A 20,611-nucleotide genomic window follows, 5' to 3' on the forward strand; every position below is an offset into this window, starting at 1 on the left:
CCGAAGGAGGTACCAGCGGTACCTGCAAATTAGGAAGAAAAACTGGATTATCTTGAAGCTGGGAGCATGCAAAATCGCCTCTCTTGGGAATTAAAAGCAGAAGATATATGTTATAAAAGTATTTAAACAATGGCTCCACATAGCTTTCAGCCACCACAATTCATACCGTTTTCTGGATTTGGGTCTTCTTAAATGCCAAGCACCGACGTGCCCAGAGCACCCACAGAGAACAGGGGCTCGTTTGCTAATTGTGACTGCTTGGCTGCATCCAGCTAGACAGCACCTAGCAGAAGGCACGAACAGGGCACGGGGGCAGATCTTCTGGAGAGCCATTGGAAAGGAGGGAAAAAATCCCTTTAATTTTTATAGGTGACACCAGAAGAGTGTTTACATCAGTTTGGGAAGGACAGAGGTTTATGCAGAAACGAGCAAACTTGCTGTCTGTTGCCATAAAACCATTTACTCTGAGGTGTTTCTTTTACAAAATATTAATATAAGTATTTCAAAGGCTTCCAGGCTGCTGTTCCATACTCAGCTTATCTACCTACAGTTACCCGTTTCAACAAAGCTCACTAACAAAATACACGAGTTTTCCCACTTTCTCAATCCTCATTCCACCACACAGCCAAACTCCTTAAGAGGCAGCTCCAGACACCCCAGAGCACCCTTGGAGGTGATGCTCTCTCTGAGCTCCCAGGTATGGGAGGATGGTTGTTCAGCTCCCTGCTCGGAGTCCAGCCCTTCCACAGCAATCCTCTGCACTGGGCGCCTTATCTAGAAGCTAAGCTGAAAGCAGCAGGCAACCCCTGGAAGATGAAAACCCCTCTCACCAGTACGAGGTGGCAAGAGAAATACAACACAACGCTTCTTGTAATACAGCACGGAGAGGACAGGGAAGGGGCAAAAAACAATCTGGTAACAAAAGCTACTGACACAAACCTTTTCCCAAAGCCACTACAGCCCCAGCAGCTTCCAATACACACCCCACCATACAGACATACTAATCACAGCGTGTGAGAAAGAGCTAGAGAAAGTCCCCAAAGCACCCCCATAGCTATTACCTAAACCCCATTTAGCATACTGCAGTACTTGGTGAAAGAGGCATACACCTCCAGTTTTAGTTTGGTTCTTTCCCCAGGTCATGATATGAAAAAAAAAAAAAAAAAAAAGTGGCTAGCCAACAGGATAATGCAAAATAATTGATTTTATTTAAAATAAAAAGCAAAACCACAATCATCTGAACAAGACAATTAGGAGTATCCCAGCTCTGCTGGATGGGGTGATAAAAGCAGCTAACAGCAGTGGCAGGGCTTGGAGCCGACAGTGTGACTGTCAAATCCATCAGTTAAGCTCTTTCCTTCCCCCCTTTGCAAGGGGGGATGCCAAAACCCTCCCATTACAATTAGCCCACACAGGCATTTCATATTCAGTCAACACTCTTGCTTCCTGCCCCACGATGGCTGGGGATTCAGGGAGAAAAAGGGTCTAGGTTAATTATGAAAGAGGTTGCTGTCCTTCTCCTAAGCATTTGGAGAAGCTTCATGTAACTGAGAAGACAAACTGGAGCCAACATAGCCGAGCTGGAAAGGGGAGGAAGGTATGCCAGCGCTTCCTCGGCATCACCTGCTCCCCCAGCACTTGTGCAGAGAACAGGTGCAGAGACTGGCACTGTTGTTCACATCTACAGTTCTGACGGCGTATTTATTTGTTTACTCCTGAACTGTCACAGCAGACAAGCCTGTATTGGTTACTAGACTCAAAAGCATGGCCAGAGCTCACAAATCTCTCTACCTTTCACCAGAGCAGGCAGGACAATTGACACAGATATGCACAGTACAATCGGGAAGCTCATGGCCCAAGCCCAGCACGAGGCTCTAAGCCTGTCCCTGGGGAAAAGGGCAGCCCACAAAACACCAGCAGGCTGACTAAGTGTTGGCGGGGCCCGAGGCAAGGCAGTGCTGCTGCTTTGGGGCTCAAGGAAATGAGGGGCCCACCGGCTCTGGGTGCTGGACCACAGCGGCCTGCTACATCCAGGGGCTCTACAGTACACAAAAGCGGTGGGGATGGGACAAGAGACACGGATGCCCCAAGAAGCACAAGCCTGAGAAGTGAGAGCACAAAACCCACTCCCCTCCCCATTCAGCCTCCCACAAACGTGCACCTAGGCACAAGGCAGGCACAGTTTTTAACTTCCTCATTCCCCCAGCCTGGAACGAGGGCCTGGGAAGCACCAGCTCTCCCCCTTCTGTCAAGGCCAGTGAAGCTGACCCCCTGATAAGGGATAATTTAATCTAGTCCTGTTCTTAAGCATCCTGATCTAGCAGGACACCCTGTTTAGAGCAGACCATGAAATGCCAATAGTTAAACTCTGGTGAAAACAAAATGCCTTGTTTTGCTACAATTTATGTACCACACAGCAATTCTGGAAGGGCCACCAAAGACCACCATGTGGCCAAGGGTGCTGAACAACATCCCCAATGTTTTCTGCTACAAAAAGCTAACACCAGGTTAGGAAGTCTCAGTTTGCTTAGGATGTCTGGAACACTTTGTGGGAGGACGACTTCAAAGCATCTCACACAGTAATTACATTTCAGCCTCACAACACCCCTGTGAGGTAGGTATTTTCCTCATCTACTAAAACAAAGACAGAAGCTCACCAATTCGGCTGAGGCAAGAGCCCGTAAGTGGAAGAACCAGAGATCCCAGGAGTCACGATTCCCAGGTAGCTAAACAGATACACCTTTGTTTCAGATCAGAAAGTGCCTTGTGAAGAAGTCAGTACAGCATTGCTGGTATCATGATGCCTGCAGTCCATTTCAAACACACCACTTTTCTGCAAGGGATGTCAAACAAGCAGGCTTCAACCTGAAAGTGTTTTATTTCACACTATGGAAGAGCTCATAGGCACGGAAGAATACTCTGCTCTGGATCTTCCCACTGTGCTTCTGGTGGTAGAGGTGCAGCTTTCCCAGTACAGCAATCCGGCTTTCACACACATCTAAGATTTTAAGACTGCAAAACCGAACCACGCACGCTAAATGCAACTGCAAGCTACAGCATAAGCCATCTTACTGGCATGCTGTCAAGCCACCGAAGAGGGTAGTGGACAGTTCTTTGAGGGAACCTCTCATCATGACAGAGCTGAGACCTCTAAGCCCTCACACCTCTCCAGGCCCCCATGTTCTTCCAAAAGGCAGCAGCTGCAGCCTGCTCTGTTTGAGAAGACATACAGATTGTGCAGGCTCCCAGGCTGTTCAACTGGGCAGGAAAAAAGGCAACCTTGGCCAGAAATGCCAGGAGTTTGAGAAGTTGTTTTTGTTTTGTTTAGTTTTTTGTTGTTTGTTGTTTTTGTTTTTTTTTTAGAAAAAAGAAGTAATCCTGCAGAAGAATCTACAGCAGTCTACAGAGCAAGCGTGCTCATTTATGCCTGGCTATCACAGGGAATCCAGGAGTCTGGACAGCTAAATAATGTACCAAAAAACCTTCCCTCTCTCCATTCTTCCACCACCACGCTGCTCCTACACAAAGTGACTGGCACAGAAGATTCAGAAACAGAAATCCTGACAAACATATTTAGGATTCCCTTGTACAACAGGATATGGCCTGGTCTTCAAGAAGAGAGTGTTTAAATAGGAAGAGACAAGGTTAAAAAACAAAGGTCAGAAAACCCAGACAAACAAATGTTCTGGGGTCCATCAAACACAACATGTATAAGAAAGTCACAGTTAAGGCTGCAATCTGCTTTTTAATTCTGCTACCTGTGCCTGGGCATTATTGCATGTTGACTGCACACACACCACTTCTGTTTTCAAGGTTTCTCTCCCAAAGAAAGAAGTGAGATGGAATACCTATCTCCTAGGTCTCAGGAGAGCACCCAAGGAAGCACCCCAACACAGCTAGCTTCTGGCTGTGCTGTTCAGCTAGAGAAGGATCACTTCCTTGCAGCACGCCTTCAGCCAGCCAGCCCTCTTTCGCTGACACTACCAGCACAAGCCCCTGCTAAAAAAACCCAGCAGCTCCAACAGATCCCTTGGGGATGAGAGCTTTACCCAGCATAACACAAATGCATCTACACAGACTTAAGCAACACAGCGCATTTTTAAAAAGCATAAAACAACAATATGTCCCCCTCCCAGTCCTTTAAAATTGGCACTGCAAGTTCTGGAAACATCTGAACTCACAGCTTCAAAGAAAAGCCATTTAGGTATGTGAACCCCACTGGCCTGAATGAGCCCACAGCCCTGTAACTGCTTGGTATTTAAAGCCCAGCAACTGTTATATCAGAGCCAGACATTGTCAGTCTTTGCCTCGTGCTAAACATCATGCCTGCACCTAAAGGATCGTAATTACTGGCAAATGCTGGCTTTTCCCCCCACAGTTTTTGCTGTGCAAGAAATCCAGGATTCTCCCGCCCCATCAAGTTTCCGATCGCAAGGTGCTAGTGCATCTTTGTTACCAGTCATCATAACAAACACAGAGCAAAAGTAAATGGACTGTTGCTGGTTAAGGTGTTGCACCTTAGATGTATGCATGTAGATTAAGACCATGAAAGATGCTTCAGGTCGGTGGTCACCTCCACTGAAGTTGCTTCAGTGTCTGGAGCATTCATACCACTTTCCCTTCCTGAAGTTCTGGTGCAAGATCCGCTGGACGTTCAGACAGGCCAAAAGGGCTGGTGTTCCTTTCCTCAAGTGTACAGGACAACATGTAAACATATGACAGTGTCAAAGCAAGGCAGGTTTTTACATTTACCTGCTGGTTTTAAAAAGAGTTCTTTAAAAACTGACCGTCGTCTTCCTTGCCAGTTACGTGAACCATTAAATACTTGGCATGTCCTTACCCAGAGCTGGGTTATTAGTGCACTCACTTGGGGCGCAGAGGGGACAAAGCATTGCACAATAATGTAGAGTCGGGGCATTCCCCTAGAAGTTATTAAGGAGCCAACCTTTGACAGCACATAATGAAGATGGAGGTCTGGATCAAGGAAGAGTGACAAAAAGTTAAGGACTGTGAGAAACAGAAGCAGAAGGGGGCAGAACAGAGCTGGCTGGCTGCTAATGGAGCTTCGATCGGCAGCTGCCTCTAGGCGAGTGATGTCATCTCTCAGGGGTAGCTGCGGCCTCCACAGGATTCCCTAATCCTGTCAAAAAAAGTACAACTGTCTGTCAACAACTATAGCACTCGTCTCATATCGGGACACAAGATCACAGCATACAGGTTAACTGCATGCTTATACCTCCTACAGAATTGTACAAGCTAGGTAACATTTTACATTTGGAACTGTTTCTATCCATTTATCCATCACAGAAAGCCTCACAGAGTGAAACAACCAAGGTACAGGAGGAAGAACAGTGAAACCTGGAAAGCAAGTGATCTAAGCAATGTGCTAATTTTTAATATTTAAGGTATAAATTTCAAAGTTTGAAGTGCAAAAAAAATACATGGGATTTTCAGAAGAACATTTGCATGTGTGCTCTGCATTTTACAGCTTTTTAAAAAAAACCAACCAACAAAACAAACAGGGTCTGCAATAAGGTTTGTTACGATCTGCTGCTCATTGCCTGCCTGAAGTCACACTGGCTGCTGAAATAGAATTTGAGAATGTTGTAACAAACAAATTGTTAAAGCCTCCAGAGCAAAATAAGAGTCAGTATGGTTCTCTCCCACTTTTTAATGATGCTCTGTACTTGTAATTCAATTGTACTCAGCTATGAGCAACTCCTGAAAACAAGAGAGCAAGATAAATGGTAACACAGGAGCAAACAGGCCTTCAGGCAGTGCCCTACACCAGGAAGTCAGGCCTGTTACTGGGAATCTGGACTTCCCCAAGTAGTTCCTTAGCAGACCACACAGTAAGCCACCACAGCACTTGCATCTGTGCCAGACCTGGAGCATCCAACAGCGCAGTAACTAGACAGCAGCTGAATGCAGGCAGGCAGCTAATACAGCAGCATTGGTTAACCAAACTGCAAGAAGCTTGCTTAAGATTTTTGGCAAGTCTCTGCTATATGAGGAAAATGCTTCATTTACCAAAGAATTTCTAAGTCCCGCCATGCAGTATACTCCCAGACTCCCAGTGTTTCACTGCTTTTAACCTCGCAAGGCCAGAGAACTGGCTCCCTCGGCAACTTCACCCTAAGTAGTATCTAATGCTGGTTCTGAAACGTTAATATTCCCTCCCTCCAGACTGACTAGCAACTTGCTTTTTTTTTTTTTTTCTTCCTAAAAATACCCAAACACCCAAAACCAAAAGGTGAACAGAAGTTTGGGATGAGTTTTGCCCGTAACAAATAACAGTGGGCCAAACTGAAATAATCCAGGCAACAGTGAGAAACCCTACAACTACTTGAAGGTTTTCCATTTGGACAACAAAGCATTGAAACCTGAGTCTTGCCTGATCATTCCTCATCTTTAACTGTTTACTGTTCACTTGTGCTCTCTGAAGAGCGCAGTTAAAATATCCCACCTCTCCCATTAAACAGAACTAAAACCAAATACTTCCCTCTATTAAAAGAGACAACTAGGAAAAGTAATAAAACTGTTTATTTAATAAATAAAAAACTTAATTAAAAAAATAATCAAGAATCTTAGTTTCCAGTGTGGAGCAATTAAAATAATTCATGGAGGGAAGATATCACCACTGGCCAACTGCTTTATGCTTTGTAAGGAATCTCTCACTCGCCATCCCTCTGTCCTGATGTATCACCCTATCTGAAGTCAGCCAGCTCTGCCTTGTATTGCCTTTTGCTTGTTTAAAAACAACAGTTGCCATTAGGTCACCTGGAGGAGCTTCGCTCTTTGCTCACACAGTCGTCCTGGGAAGTTGTATCACCGTTACCCATCATGCTGCATGTTCTCCTTTTTTTCCTCCGGTGCATCATCCCCTCCGTCTCAGAGCCAGAGTCACACTGAAACATGAAGAGATGAAACCAGAATTCACAGAAACTTAAGTAAACTGTTTGTGCTGTGTAATTCACCATAAGAGTTACCTCAGCAACCCTGAATAATCAACATTCAAAGCATGTGCTATTTTAGATAAGACACATGAAATCAATTTAAAATTAAGTGTTTAAAAATCAGGAACAGGTACATTCTTCGATTTCATTACTAAGTTGGCTCGGGGCAAGACAATGAGTGTGTTCCTTCTGGCTCCTAGAAGGACTTAATTTTCCGAGAGCAGAATCCATGCCTTCTGAAGGACTTGGGTGCCTAGAAAAGTCCACTGTCATAATTGACAGTCTGTTTTGGATCTTGTTCCCCCTCCCCATTTTTAAAAACATTAATTTTGCAGCCATTTTACACAAGCATGGCTTAGCTGAGAGACAGATTTATTACAATACATATAAAGATCAGACAAACTGAATTCATTTAAAAATACAAAGAGGGGCTTCACCAAACAGAACCAAAGGTTCCTCCGCCATGTGGATCTGTTTAGTTGCTTTCTATCAATTTTTTCCTTAAGACAAGAATATTAGGATGAGGACCATGATCAGGTATGGAAAAAAACGATCCAAATGCAGGATATGGATGACCTACTGTAGTAAAAAGCATTACCTCTGAATCAGAGTCTGAGGAGCTGGAACTTGAGGAACTCGAAGAATCACTAGAACTATCGGAAGCAATACCAGTAGATTCTTGCAGGTCAACTGAATCAGCCAAGGCTGCCAGGTCAGGATGTTCCTGCTTTAGGATCCTAAATACAGTTGAAATTTCAGAGTCAGCCTTTGAACAGTAACACTACACATAAATGAACAGGGTATTTTTGTTTTAAATAGAGAATATGAAAAGAAAGCTACTAAATCTCTCACCTGTACCACTTCCGTGACAATTTGGGTCTCCCTCTTACTGTCTTGTGCCACACCACAGGGAAGTTGGTACAGCTGGCAAAGTTTTGCGTGATGGCAATGGTTGTGTCAAGATTGAGAACTACATGCCACCAGCCACCTATAAACATACAACACCAATGACCGTTTCTGTCTACACAGCAGAAAGCAAGTTCAAGAACAGTTGTGAACACTTTTCCCATAGCACAGGTGGAAATTGGACCTTTTTGTCCAAAGCCAGGTGAGGATGCCACCATGTCATCTTTCCTCAGTCTTATTTTGGCATTTGCTCCAATGCTTTACAGGTTCTTGTTACAAAAGACTGCTGCTCAATGCTCTGACCAAATTATCCAGCTCACAAACAGTACCGAGATCTGACTTGACAGCAGCACACTGGCTACTGACAGCTCATTTAATAGCAAGAGCCATTGTAACCCAGACTGCACAGAGACCCTTTCTGTTAAGCTGGAGAGCCCTTTCCATGCTGATTTAGTAAGGTTCTTATGACTACAGACTAACCTTTCATTTAAAAATAGATATAAAATTGTTTCCCCACACAGTATAAAAATAGACAGTGGTGTTCTTACTACCCACTTATAACCTCATAAAAAGACTAAGGAAACGGTATAATGAAACCCAACAGCTAAAAATCTTAACAGAAGGTAACTGAGGAGTCACTAGTAAGTGCCAAGACAATCACAAGGCACTCTTCAAACATGATGTCAGCTGTATGTATGTATGAGATCAGCCATATGGACAGAAGCTATGGGCCATGCTGCACAAAAACGATGCAACATTTAGAAGTTACAATTTGCCACTGAACTCACCTGCTTTATCCACCAGCCATCTCACCTCTCAGTTACAATGGACGCACAGTGCGTAGCCACCCAAAGAGAATGGCATCTTCATCAGATCTTTCTTTAGCTTTTGCTTTCAAATGCAAGATGAAGCATAACCACAGAGAGGTGGGTGGAAGGTGTTGGTGCTTTTAAGTAGTTCTTTTCCCACAACTAAGACAAATTAATATGCAGTCAGACTACCCAGGCTACTAAAATTCAGTCATGAATTTGCTTCAGCATATATAAATTCAAAACGTTTTTTGTCTAAGAGTAACTAGTGCTCAAACACTTATTATTTTATGCCTTGACAGTTTCCTATTATGCAATTTAGTTCAGGATCACATTCCTGCAATGCTGCAACTCAGGTCCCATTTGTTTTGTCATCCATACAACCTGCAATCCTATGCTACAAGCCATTCAGAAAATAACTGAATAGTCTCGAAACGCATATCACAATATATATATTCCTTTTGAAACAGGTCAGAATACTTTCTTTTGTAAGAGACGGACCAGATAACAAAGCTGAAATATTCTCTTCATCTCTACCACACACAAATGTTAAAAAAATGCTTCTCCCTCCCAGATTTCCGTACTGGAGAGATCCGTACATACCCGGCACGAAGACTGTCTCGCCTGGTTTCTGTAAAATTTCCAGGGGTTTGAATTCAGGGGGCCAGGTGGGGAGCTGTGTCCTAGGGTAGATAACACTGAACCAAGTGATAGCCTCATCCTGCTGGTTCCCTCCCTCTTCTCGCGTCACTTTGATCAGCTCTCTGGGAGTGCTGGTAGGGAACAGGCACCAGCGCTTATGTCCCTGGACTAAGGCATTCCACGCACTAGTTCCCAAGGGATCGATGTGAATTCCTGTTCCAGAACGAGGTGGGCCCATCACAAACCATCTGCATAGGGGGTGGGGGGGAATAAAATAATCTTTTAGTCAGAGCAAGCAAGTAGCTACCTTCTCTTTTCTTCCTATTAGACAGAAAATTACAGCTGTTAATTTTACATACAGTTAGAAATCAAGGTAGTTACAGTTCATTCATTTACCTTCTTGAGATTGTTAGGCTCACACTATAGCAAAAAGATGCAACATGTGCTTAACCTAAAAAACAACATGAACTGGGACAGAAATGACTCTGGGACAGGAAAGCAAAGATAGCTTTTTATATTTCACAGCTGTATTTTGTTTTAAACAGTTTGTCAATAAAATATATAGTGATTTTAAAGTTTATGAATGATTGAAACACAACAGCCTGCATTAAGATTCTTACTATGCAGGAGGATTCTCCTAATCCTATGGTTTTCTAAAATTTGCTACTCAAAGAGATCCAGAACCACAGAACAATGAGAAACTAACAAACGCCAATACAAGTAAGGAATTGAGCAAAGTTATGCAACTGTGGCCTCTCTCTGTGCCTTCTGTTCACTTAAACAGGCTTTTCATTTTAACATTTAACTAGATGGAGCTTATTCTCCAGTGACCATTCAGGATTTGGTGTGTATATTCTCATTCCCTGTTTGCAAGGTTTACTTCTCCCAGTGGAGAACTTTATCTACTATACATGCTTAACAACAGACTTTAACTGCATGGCTGACAGGCAGGGGATACCGAGCAAGGAGTTCAAAGGTTCAGGAAACATTGCAAGCTCTCCATCACCCCTTTCCAATGCAGGTGCAAATTAAGCTGTTTTCAAGTATCATTTGCTAGCACCAATTGTAGGCCTTTAAGTCTGGTTACCAAGCTGTGCTCTTCCTACTTCACAAAGGAGCCATATAAACGTAAATAAGCAGGTGTCTGTCACTTCCATTGCCAATTCAGTCTTTAGATTCGTATTAGCCTTAGAAAGCTAATTAAACCACAAACAGAACAGCCAAAGCTTTCACTAAGAAGTCAGAAGAAATTACACACATAAAGATCTGTCTGGTACACAGACGGATGCACTGTTCAATACCATTTTTTCTAACTATAACCCGAATTACACATGCAGAAGATTTAAAAACCCTTATTTAGCAAGGCTATCATTTACCAGCATCTTCCTCCAGGTGCTTAATTTACAATGAACATAACCTAGTTTGCCACAGGACATCAAATTTACCATTAAAAACCTCACAACCTGTAACTTCAATTTAAAATACACGCCCCCAATAGTTGTTTCAGTAAATAGCTTCAAAAAATTACCGCCTTTATTTAAAAAGGAAGAAATCAAATAAAGATGTTCTAAACAGCTTGTGTTCTTATTTTAAGATCTACATGCTGTCACAGACCTCTCAATCCAGAGGTCAATCTGTACAGTTCATATCCTGATCATGTGATTAGAAAGCACCACTTCCTGATGGATTTTCCATTATGCTCTTAAACTACTGGATAGTCTTCATCAGTTTCTGTATCTAGATGAAATCCCTAACTCTAGGAGGCATCAGTGTGCTCTCTTGCATCACTCATCTCTCAAACTACAAGAACTTCGAATAGCAAGATCACAAGTAAGGAGCTCAGCATGTGCCTGTAGGTGGGGAGGGTGTGGGGTAGACAGCAATATAAGTGAGTCACAACCAGATTATCTGGTTTATCTATAAAGATAAATGATTCCCAGTTCTCTAAGTGTATTCAGTTTCTACTAGAGGCTACACCTGGTGTGCTTTTGCATTTTATCACAATATTGTACATTCTTCCTAGAAATGAATTATAAAAAAGGTCTGTTACAACACTGTAACAGTGTTAACACCACCTACTTCAGTGGTCTTTTAACAGATTAGTTTCCTGCTTCACTCCTGCTAAAGCACAACTGGACTACAGACATGCGAGAGAGCACAGAGAAGAGCACCATTATTCATCACTTGTTCATTTTAACTTCCCCCCCATCACAGCCTCATGCCACTTGAAGGGCAAGGCATTCTCTGACAATTATAATGTCACTGTAAAGATTTTAATTACTTTGGAGGGCTCACGTTATGCGTGTACTGCTATTAAGTGTTACATTAACACAGGCAGAAAATCGTTTTGTCTCTAACAGCGCAAATACAAAGTTGTTGCATATGGACTCAGGGGTGAAGTGTCATCTCAACCTTTTTCCAATCAGACGCAAAAAAGGAGTTCAAAAGACTACACAGAGGTGAAATATCATTTTCTCTCAAAATCATCTGAAGGGGAGCTAATAACTAGTCTCCACACTTCATACTAATCTAGCTTAAGATATTTACCTTAAAAGAACTGACTTATAATTAAACAAAATTCCAGACTGTACATAAGCCACTGGTGTACAACCCAGGAGCTAGTCCTCAGGTACTTAAGATTTGAAAGCCAGAAGGCATACAGAGCAAGAAATTAATCTTCATAACTTTCAGTAACTAAGTTATTTTTAAATCTAAGAAATATGGTAAACTGACTTAACAAAACGCAAAAAATAAAAATAACCCCAACCACCAAACCATAAACCCATAGCAATGCTGGTGACAAAATCAGAAATTGTGATACACAAATCTGCCCTTCCCCCTCTCGGGGTTATGGATGTATACTCATTTTGAAAGAGCAGATGTAAAACTAGCACTTTGTTTTATATAAGACAATCGTACCTATTTAGGAATAGCTAATGAGATGGAAAATACCTAGTCTTATCTTGGTGTCACTGTACTGTACCTGTAAGGTGGCCTTCGTTTCTCCCCTGCATACTGGAAGAGATCATCAGTGAAGAATTTGGGTACTTTGTAGTCCTCCAGGAGTTTCCTGCGCTTGGGATGCTCTCCATAACTGCTGTCAAAGATGTAGAGTGGGCTGTCATCACGTGTGGTTTCCATATACTCTATGTAGTATTTCATCTTCATCTTCACAGAATAACCGTCATTGTCCTCCCCACATTTGAACTTCTGGTTCCTATACTTGCGCTTCAGCCGCTCCAGAGTCCACTTCTCCTGGGCAGACCAGCCAGCCTGAGCATTCAGCAGGACTACAGGCTTGTAAGGTTTTTCATAACGCTCAACAAATTCATCCACTGTTAACTGGAGTGCATCTGCCCTCTCCACGTTATCCTGTGAAACCAAGAGCAGAATACAGAACAGATATTAGGACAGACTAACGGCCTAGAACAGTGCTTTCTAAGTTTGTGTGGAGAAGCTTTGCACTCGTACTTTGCAATACCCCACGAGGGTATTAAGCAGCCTACATATTATTTTAAGCTCCCCGAGGCTGCAGTTCTATTTCGCATGCCCCGCTCCTTGTGCACACCATCAACATCAGCAGCTGGGCACTCCCCACCGAGTTAATTCTCCAGATGGCGAGGCCACCCGCCCTGCCCTTTCGGCTACACACCCCCTACTGCATCTCACCCCCCCCCCCCTCGCCAACCCCGGAGAAGGTGCCTGGGAATTACGTGGGCACTCCGGCACTGAGGGAGCCCATCCCACCCCGGCGGGGCCCTGCACCGGAGGAGGAAAAACCGCGGATGCTGCTTGGCCTCCCCCTCCCCGCCCTAATCCTCTCCTTCGGGGTCTCCACCCCAGCAACCCCAGGGAGCCCTGCCAGCCCTGCGGCAATCCCGGCCACAAGAAAGCGGCCTTTTCCCCCTTCCCCTCAGGAACCCCCTAGTCAGCACCCCGATTCCCCTCAGGCCTCCCCCTTCCCCTCTGAAACCCCTCAGTCACCACCTCCATTCCCTTCAAGCCTCCTCCTTCCCCTCAGGCACCCTCCGATTCCCCTCGAGACTCCTCCCTCCTCCTTCCCCTCAGGTCCCCGTCAGTCACCACCCCCATTCCCCTCACGACCCCCTCAGTCGCCCCTCTCCCCTCCACTTCCCCTCAGGCCTCTCCCTTTCCCTCAGGACCCACTCAGGCACCCCCCCCCCACATTCCCCTCAGGTCCGCCCCACTCCCCTCAGCCCCTCACCCGTCCCCCACTCCCCCCAGGCGCGGCGGGGCGGCGCCCGGGGCGCACCTTGCAGGCGGCAGGGCTGAGGGGGAAGGTCTCGCAGTAGTTGTGGCGGGTCCAATCCAGCGAGTCCTTCAGCTCGGGCCGGGCGCTGCGCTTCGCCTCACGGATCCGCTTCTTGCTCTTATGATTCATGGCGGCGGTGTCGGCGGCAGCCTTGGGGACCGTCACCATCCGCCACCGCTGCCCCCGGCGCTCCCCAGACCTCGCCCCGCGCCCGGCCCGGCCCCGGCGCACCCGCCGCACCTTCGAGAAATTTCACCCCCTTGCCGCCGCTGTCGCCGCGGCTCTGCCCCCGCCGCCCTCCTATTGGCTCGCTGCTCCGCCGTCTTCTGCCGCGCCTCGCCCAACCTCCGGCGCTGATTGGTCGAGGCGAGGAAGAGGGGCGGCTGCGCCGCCATGTTGGGAGGAAGGGTGCTGAGGGCGAGAGGGAGGGAGCTCTAGTGCTGGTCGCGCTCAGCCGCGCTGCCCCGCGCTCGCTCGCTGCTGGAGTAGCCCCGGGAACTCCCCGCCGCTTCTCCCCTTCCCCCAGCGGGCCCGCGCTCCGCGCCCGCCGCTGCCCTGAAGACGGCGAACCGACCGCGTGCCAGCCAGTTTTCGTGCGGGGCTGACGCGGTGCCCCTCGCGGCACCGAACCGCCCGTACTGCCTCGCCAGGGCACCAGCGCGGGCGGGAAGGGCCCGGCTTAACTACGGCACTGGGCGGAGACGGCTGGGAGCGGCGGGCCAGGCCGCGCGGTGAGCCTCTGGGCCGCCGCCATCAGCCCCCGCAGCGGCGCGCCGCGTGACGCCACGGCCGGCGAGGGCGCCGATTGGCCCGCGCGGCCCGGTTCGGTACGTGGCCGCCAGCGATTGGGCGGCGGCGCGGCCATGGGGGAGGCGCGGCGGCAGCGGCGGGGCAGCGTGCGATGCTACCGCTTCGCGGAGGGGCCGGAGGTGCTGGCGCTGCGCATCCCCCAGGTACCGCCTCCCCCGGGCACCCCATCCTGCGGGGCACCCGATTCCCCGCGGCACCGCCTTTCCTGGGCACCCCATCCCTGGGGCACCGGGCCGGCGGTGCACCCGTCTCCGTGGCAGAGCAGGACCCACCTTCCCAGCGCGGCGCCCGGTGTGTTTCAGGTGCTGGACTCGCAGTACGGGATGTACGTGTGGCCCTGCGCCGTGGTGCTGGCCCAGTACCTCTGGGCCCACAGGAGGAGCCTGCCCGGCAAGCGAGTGCTGGAGGTACCTCGCGGCACGCCCTGTCTCTAGCCGCAGGGGACGCATCCCCGCTTCGGTCCCTTTCACCGGGCTGTGGTTTCAGGTCGGTGCAGGCGTGAGCCTCCCGGGTGTGGTGGCTGCCAAGTGTGGGGCCGAGGTGATCCTGTCCGACAACGAGGAGCTGCCTTGCTGCCTGCAGAGCTGCCGGCGCAGCTGCCTGATGAACGACTTGCCCCACGTACCTGTCATAGGGCTCACGTGGGGGCGGCTGTCACCCCAGCTGCTCTCACTTGCTCCTGTAGACATTATCTTAGGATCGGATGTCTTCTTTGACCCAAAAGGTATGTTAATACTCTCAGCTATCTTCGATTTGTGACAAACTAGCAGGACTTCACATCCAAGCAGTACAGGGAACGCTGTCAAGATACCAGGTGACAGCCTTTGTGGCAGTACTGTGCTATCAAACTTGCAATTCTTGGGGTAACAGTTATAAACACCACCAGAGGGTACATGTAGAAAATGGAGTAACTAGCTAACCCCTGAAGGCCATGCTTCTCGCATCTCATAAGCAGTCAAGTCTTGTATTGATTTTTAATGTTTCATATCACCAGGCATATTTAACTATACCTGGCATCTAGAGACTAACCAAGACCGCTTCATTTCCCCCAAACTACAGATTTTGAAGATATTTTAACTACAGTTTACTTCTTGCTGGGAAAGAATCCACAAGCTCAATTCTGGACTACTTATCAAGTCCGGAGGTAAACTTTTGCATATTTAAGACCTGAATCTTAAGTCCTGTCTCCCCATCTTAGCTCTTAAAAGAGCATTAACTTCTTGGGAGGCACCACTGCATTCCAGAAACATTCATTGCAGATTGCGATTAGTAGAGTAAATCCTAGGGGGAGCAGACAGAAGCAACCAGACCAGAAAATAATCCAAGAACCACCAGTTTACTGTTGGCTAGAAAACTGTTACAAACTCAGTCTTGTGAACTGTTGCATTTAAGTTTGGTGACAATCTCCTGTAATTACTGCAGAAGTTACAAACTTGTGTTCACACACTGGTATTTCCTCCCCCAGTGCTGACTGGTCTATCGAAGCCTTGCTCTGCAAATGGAAACTGAAGAACACCCACGTTCCCTTACATTCATTCAGTGCAGACAAAGAGCACTTGGCAAGCTCTTCTCTACCAGGAAGACATACGATTGAAATGATGATCATCTCACTGGCACAATCAGATGGTACTTAAGTTTATTCCACTTGTTGGTTCCAATACAAGATGATACTTAACTGTTTACTGTTGCATGGATCTGCAGAAAACAATCCTGTTTACAGCAAACCTCATGCATAATTTTTTGGGAAGCAGATCCCCTTAGCAATAATTCTTAAAACATGCATTGTAAAAATAAAGCTGTTTGATTGTTCAGCTATGGCTTTTGAGAAATTTGTGCTCCTCCCCAAAGACCATGTGGTAAGTAGTTCAAAGACTCAATTCCATTATGTAAGCCACTACACAACATAGCTTAAGAACCTGACAATCCACAAGATCCAACTTAAAATACACAACTTCAGCTATGAAGAAAAGTTAACTGCACTCTTTCAAGATAAAAAAATATCCCCATAAAAATCTGTTTCCCAGGACTGAGGCTCTTTCCCAAAGATTCATATACAAAAGCCAGCCCCTTTGTTTTTGAAGGAATCTGCATAGACTGCCACTGACCGTGCAGTCCTGGAACATACAAACTGTTTTCTCAATTTATAGAAAAGTACTTTTAATCCTCAATCAAGCCAGATTGCAAGTAGTCAGATGTTTCCATTCAACATACATGCATAAAGTTAACAAAGCAATACAGTAACCCTTGACACATGATGGTTGAAGTATACATTTCATTTGGTATCCAAATCAAGGAAAAAAAATCATCACTGTAAGATTAGCTACCATCAAGCAGCAGGCCTGTTGAATCAGGGCAAGCACACAGCAAACAATTCATACTACTCAGTGTGTATCTTCCATAACATCCAGCGGACCTGTCTGAATCTGTTTAGTCTGGTGTGCAATACTCTCCATACAAGATTTGGGTTAGTCGCAACACAAGTTTGCCCATAGAAATTTAAAAGCAACCCCAGTGGATAAAATTCATAAGCAGTAGAATGCATTCAGTTACTATACAGAAGTTAAACATTGACAGTAAAATTGCAGAAATCTTTTCAAGCCAAAAATAAGCTGACTCGGACATTAAGTTGAGAAAAGTTAACACAGAAAAATGTTTAATTTTAACTACAGAGACAGTGGGTATAGTACAGAATGTCTTAAGCAAAAGATACACCAATCAGTACTTACAAAGGAATGAACCATTTCTTTTCTTAACATTACATTTCTCTATGTAAGTTCATATATGTAGGTTGGTAAGTTTTACCATTCTGGAAAAAATAAGGTGTGTATATCATCAGCTAGATGTGCTCACTGTATGCTCCATTATTTTTACGCAAGGCCCGGGTGACTGGAAGTGCAGTTGTCAGGCATTTTAATTAACTGGACAGCCATTTGTTTCTGCACGACAAGGCATCGTTACACAGGAGCAATCAGGAGAAAACAGGAAACAGCCAAGCACTCTGCACTGCAACACGCCACCTTAACAGCTAACCAGCATTACTCAACTGCTACACAACTGCGCCTAGTGCACAAAAATACATAAGAGAAGAGATTAGAATTGAGTCTGATAAAACAATCCTTTCAAATATCAACTGTCACCTGAAAAGATTTCTACCAATTTGAATTTGAAGATACTATTTGAATTCAAAGTAAAAAAAAGCATTTACAGTTAAGTTTCAAATTGAAGTTTTGCAAAATTTTATTTAAGGAATGAAAACAAAATTGAGGATACTTTGACAGAGTTAGCTACTCAGCATATAGTGGCTGCATGTTTCCTCAGTATGAAACTGGAAGCAGCAAGTTATCATCAGTTTTAATTTCAAATAAAAGTCAGCACTATATAAACAAAAATGAAGTTTTACCTCAAATATCCAAGCCAATAATGAAATCTGTAGTCGTTCACTTCACTAAATTACAAGAAATTTGAATAACAGCAACAAAATGGCACATAAAATGTAAAATCTGCCACTTGAGGCGCAACTTAAACAAGTAAAAAGTTAGACAAAATGTTACAAAATAACCTTTTCAACAGCTGGTTGCTCGCCAGGGGTCTCTCCAATGGACTGAAGACTCAAGCGATCTTTTCCCCCCAAAGGCGTCCTTTATGTAGACTCTCATTTAGCTGATGCATCTAGGTTTGAAGAAAAAAAAGTTCAGCCAGGTTTCTACCTTGTCTCTTTTGGGTGTGTGGATGACTTCAGGTATAATTCTAGTTGTGTTTCAACTGGCTTTGCCTAATTTAATTAAGTTTTAGGAATTTCCATTATGTTCCACCTCCCCCCATGTGTTGCTTTACTTCAGAGGCCAAATACAAGGTTCTGTCAAAATATTTAAAGAATAAACATCAGGCTGTAGATCAAACCACCATTAACTTCAGCCTGTTCAACAACAGATTATTAAAAGTTATATAAAAGTTTTAAAACTAATACTTCATAAAGAATTAACTAAACTCTAATTAGCACTCAAAACAGAAAATGTGACTAATTTTGCTACAATTATCTAACTCCACACCTAGCTTAGGCCCTTTCCTTTTAAAAATAGGACCAAACAGTTTGAAGGGTTAAAGACACACTATCCTTTCCCCACCCGGTGTATCCTTAGATGCCTCTTCAAGGTGTCGACTTGAGGAAAAACTAGTTTCCATGGTTGTCTCGTTGCAAGGAATTTGCCACTTTTCTAGAACAATTACCTCCAGTCAGTACAACGGCCACTGAACCGATCTTCCATTATAAAAGGATAGTGTATCTTTAACATTTAAAGACAAACCTGCTCCAATACACGCCCACAGAAACTGGTCCCTGGAGGATCAGCCAAATCAGTTAAAATCTGCAATACTGGCCAATATTCTTTTATCAAACAGGAGACCGCAGCTTTAAAGGGGAAAATGCAGATGTTGGATAAATACAGTAAGAAATAGTCATTTTCATCATAGGTTGCGTCTCATACAATATTTTACTAAAACCAAGCCATTAATTTTTCAATAAAACATTTTCTCTGTAAAAAAAAAAGAAATTTCTCCGTAGAAAGCCCTTCGGTATTAATTTCCCTAAACCAATAACCAAAAAACACTGCTCAAGAAAAAAAAAACCAGCTAACAATGTGCCCCATTAGGATTCACTTGCTTCAGGCTATTAATACTCTAAGAACTACCCAACACCCCATCTAAGTGCTATAATAAAGTAACATGCAACATGTGCTGATCCCGAGGTACATTACCATGTTCCTAGGAGGATACAGCTCCTTCTTCTTCTGGAGACTTGGGAGGGCTCTTAGACCTGGATCTAGAGTTGGATTCCCTCTTTGAGGCAGGGGGAGGGCTTCTAGATCTGGACCGGGATCTAGACCTGGACCGGGATCTGGAGACAGATGAGGACTTTGACTTGGATCTCCTGGCAGACCTGGACTTCGAGGTGGAGCGAGACCGAGAGCGTGTGCGAGACCGGGATTTGGATCGACTGTAGCGGGACCGACTGCGGGATCTAGAGCGGCTCCTGCTTCTAGACCGGCTGCGACGGCGTCTTCTAGGGCTAGAACACACCAGGAAGAAGTAAAATAAAAAAGGACGTTAGAAGTTGAACACTTCAGCGACTACTTTGGGACAGAGAAGGCGGAACGGGACCCACGTGGGCAAGAATATGAGTGTTAAGAGGGCGCCATTGTTCAGAGTGAGTGGCCGGGGGCTAAACGTACTACAGGGCGAAACCCTTCCGCTCCGAGGGAACTCCACGTGCCTTTGCTACTAACGGCCTACTCTCCCCTCCGACCCCACCACGAAACTCCCTCGGAAAAGGAAACAAAACCAAGCGGCCTCGCCGAGCGGGTGCGTGCCTAAGCCCTGTGTCCCCCGCTTTATTACTGAAGCTCCACTGCCCCTCGCAGCCTGCCCGACGCTTACCTGCGGCTGCGGCGGCCGTAGCCACTGCTCCCGTAGCGGCGCGGCGGCGGCCCCCGCCGGCTATGGTGCGAGTCGGGGGGGCGGCCGTAGCGGGCCATCTGCACGCGCAGCTCGCGGCCATCCAGCACGGCCCCGTCCATCGCGTCCATCGCGTCCTCAGCGTCGCGTTTGTCGTGGAAACGGACGAAGGCGAAACCGCGGCTCTCCTTGGTGTAGCGGTCCCGGGGGATGTAGACGTCGCCCACACGGCCGTACTTCTCGAAGACCCTCCGGAGCGTGTCCGGGGACGTACGGTAGGTCAGGTTGTCCACCTTGAGGGACGTCATGCCCTCCACGTCCGGCGGAGGGCGCCCGTAGCTCATGGCGGGCAACAGCCCCCGAGGGGCGGCGGCGGCTGAGGAGAAGAAACCCGAGGGAAGGGGGGCGAGTCAGGAGACGGCGCGGCCCTGAGGGGTGGCGCCTCACACCGGAGGGGGGGCGCCGGAGCGGCGGCCCAGCAGAGTCCAGTAAGGAGGAGAGCTGCAGGGCATAGGGGAAGCGCCGCGGGGTCCTCAGCGGAGAGGGAGGAGCGGGCACCCACCTCTGGGATCCGGGCGGGAAGAGGCCTAAGGCCGGAGCGGAGACGAAGCGCCAGCAACAGCCGCCCCTGCCCGCTGCCGCGAGGAAATGAGCGGGGCGCCGCCCGCGCGCGCCTACTTAACGCCACAAAATGGCCGACGGCGACCCGGAAGTGAAAGTGCCGCGCGGAGCGCGCTCTGCCCCGCCCGCCTCGCGCCCCGCAG

General features: G+C 46.5%; 3 protein-coding genes across 9 annotated transcripts; 1 reads left to right on the forward strand and 2 right to left on the reverse strand.

Annotated features, from left to right (window-relative positions):
- Positions 1 to 1,186: 1,186 nt before the first annotated feature.
- Positions 1,187 to 13,866, reverse strand: JMJD6 (jumonji domain containing 6, arginine demethylase and lysine hydroxylase). Its single transcript, XM_040579432.1, has 7 exons — positions 13,587 to 13,866; positions 12,297 to 12,685; positions 9,275 to 9,561; positions 7,809 to 7,944; positions 7,555 to 7,693; positions 6,781 to 6,908; positions 1,187 to 5,140 (listed from the first exon to the last, which is right to left on the reverse strand). The coding sequence occupies exons 1-7, from the start codon at positions 13,752 to 13,754 to the stop codon at positions 5,104 to 5,106; spliced, it is 1,284 nt and encodes a 427-aa protein (XP_040435366.1). The 5' UTR covers positions 13,755 to 13,866; the 3' UTR covers positions 1,187 to 5,103.
- Positions 13,867 to 13,990: 124 nt separating this feature from the next.
- Positions 13,991 to 16,207, forward strand: METTL23 (methyltransferase like 23). Its single transcript, XM_040579443.1, has 5 exons — positions 13,991 to 14,539; positions 14,699 to 14,803; positions 14,883 to 15,120; positions 15,456 to 15,540; positions 15,862 to 16,207. The coding sequence occupies exons 1-5, from the start codon at positions 14,450 to 14,452 to the stop codon at positions 16,028 to 16,030; spliced, it is 687 nt and encodes a 228-aa protein (XP_040435377.1). The 5' UTR covers positions 13,991 to 14,449; the 3' UTR covers positions 16,031 to 16,207.
- On the reverse strand, positions 16,016 to 20,534 carry SRSF2 (serine and arginine rich splicing factor 2). 7 transcript variants are annotated; one of them, XR_005825554.1, is made up of 6 exons: positions 20,410 to 20,534; positions 19,830 to 20,223; positions 19,151 to 19,461; positions 18,701 to 18,804; positions 17,956 to 18,065; positions 16,016 to 17,456 (listed from the first exon to the last, which is right to left on the reverse strand). XR_005825554.1 is itself a non-coding variant. In XM_040579477.1 (4 exons), exons 2-3 carry the CDS (start codon positions 20,189 to 20,191, stop codon positions 19,158 to 19,160), a joined length of 666 nt encoding a protein of 221 aa, XP_040435411.1. In that variant the 5' UTR covers positions 20,192 to 20,223; positions 20,410 to 20,534; the 3' UTR covers positions 16,016 to 18,804; positions 19,151 to 19,157. The 7 variants fall into 7 exon arrangements, 3 of the variants coding, with proteins under 3 accessions (XP_040435411.1, XP_040435400.1, XP_040435390.1); XR_005825552.1 differs by having other exon boundaries at positions 16,016 to 18,065; XR_005825549.1 differs by lacking the exon at positions 18,701 to 18,804 and having other exon boundaries at positions 20,410 to 20,533.
- Between the last annotated feature and the right edge of the window lie 77 nt (positions 20,535 to 20,611).

Source organism: Falco naumanni, chromosome 1 (assembly GCF_017639655.2).
Source record: "Falco naumanni isolate bFalNau1 chromosome 1, bFalNau1.pat, whole genome shotgun sequence".
NCBI lineage: Eukaryota > Metazoa > Chordata > Aves > Falconiformes > Falconidae > Falco > Falco naumanni.

Bases quoted from the DNA above. Each gene is read 5' to 3' on its own strand.
- JMJD6 (XM_040579432.1), bottom strand. From the start codon at position 13,754: ATGGTGACGGTCCCCAAGGCTGCCGCCGACACCGCCGCCATGAATCAT. The intron at 12,686-13,586 runs GTGCGCCCCGGG...TTGGTTTCACAG, and splicing joins TCAGCCCTGCCGCCTGCAAG to GATAACGTGGAGAGGGCAGA. The intron at 6,909-7,554 runs GTAATGCTTTTT...TTCATGTTTCAG, and splicing joins CCTCAGACTCTGATTCAGAG to TGTGACTCTGGCTCTGAGAC.
- METTL23 (XM_040579443.1), top strand. From the start codon at position 14,450: ATGGGGGAGGCGCGGCGGCAGCGGCGGGGCAGCGTGCGATGCTACCGC. The intron at 14,540-14,698 runs GTACCGCCTCCC...GGTGTGTTTCAG, and splicing joins TGGCGCTGCGCATCCCCCAG to GTGCTGGACTCGCAGTACGG. The intron at 15,121-15,455 runs GTATGTTAATAC...CCCAAACTACAG, and splicing joins TGTCTTCTTTGACCCAAAAG to ATTTTGAAGATATTTTAACT.
- SRSF2 (XM_040579477.1), bottom strand. From the start codon at position 20,191: ATGAGCTACGGGCGCCCTCCGCCGGACGTGGAGGGCATGACGTCCCTC. The intron at 19,462-19,829 runs GTAAGCGTCGGG...GGTGTGTTCTAG, and splicing joins TACGGCCGCCGCAGCCGCAG to CCCTAGAAGACGCCGTCGCA.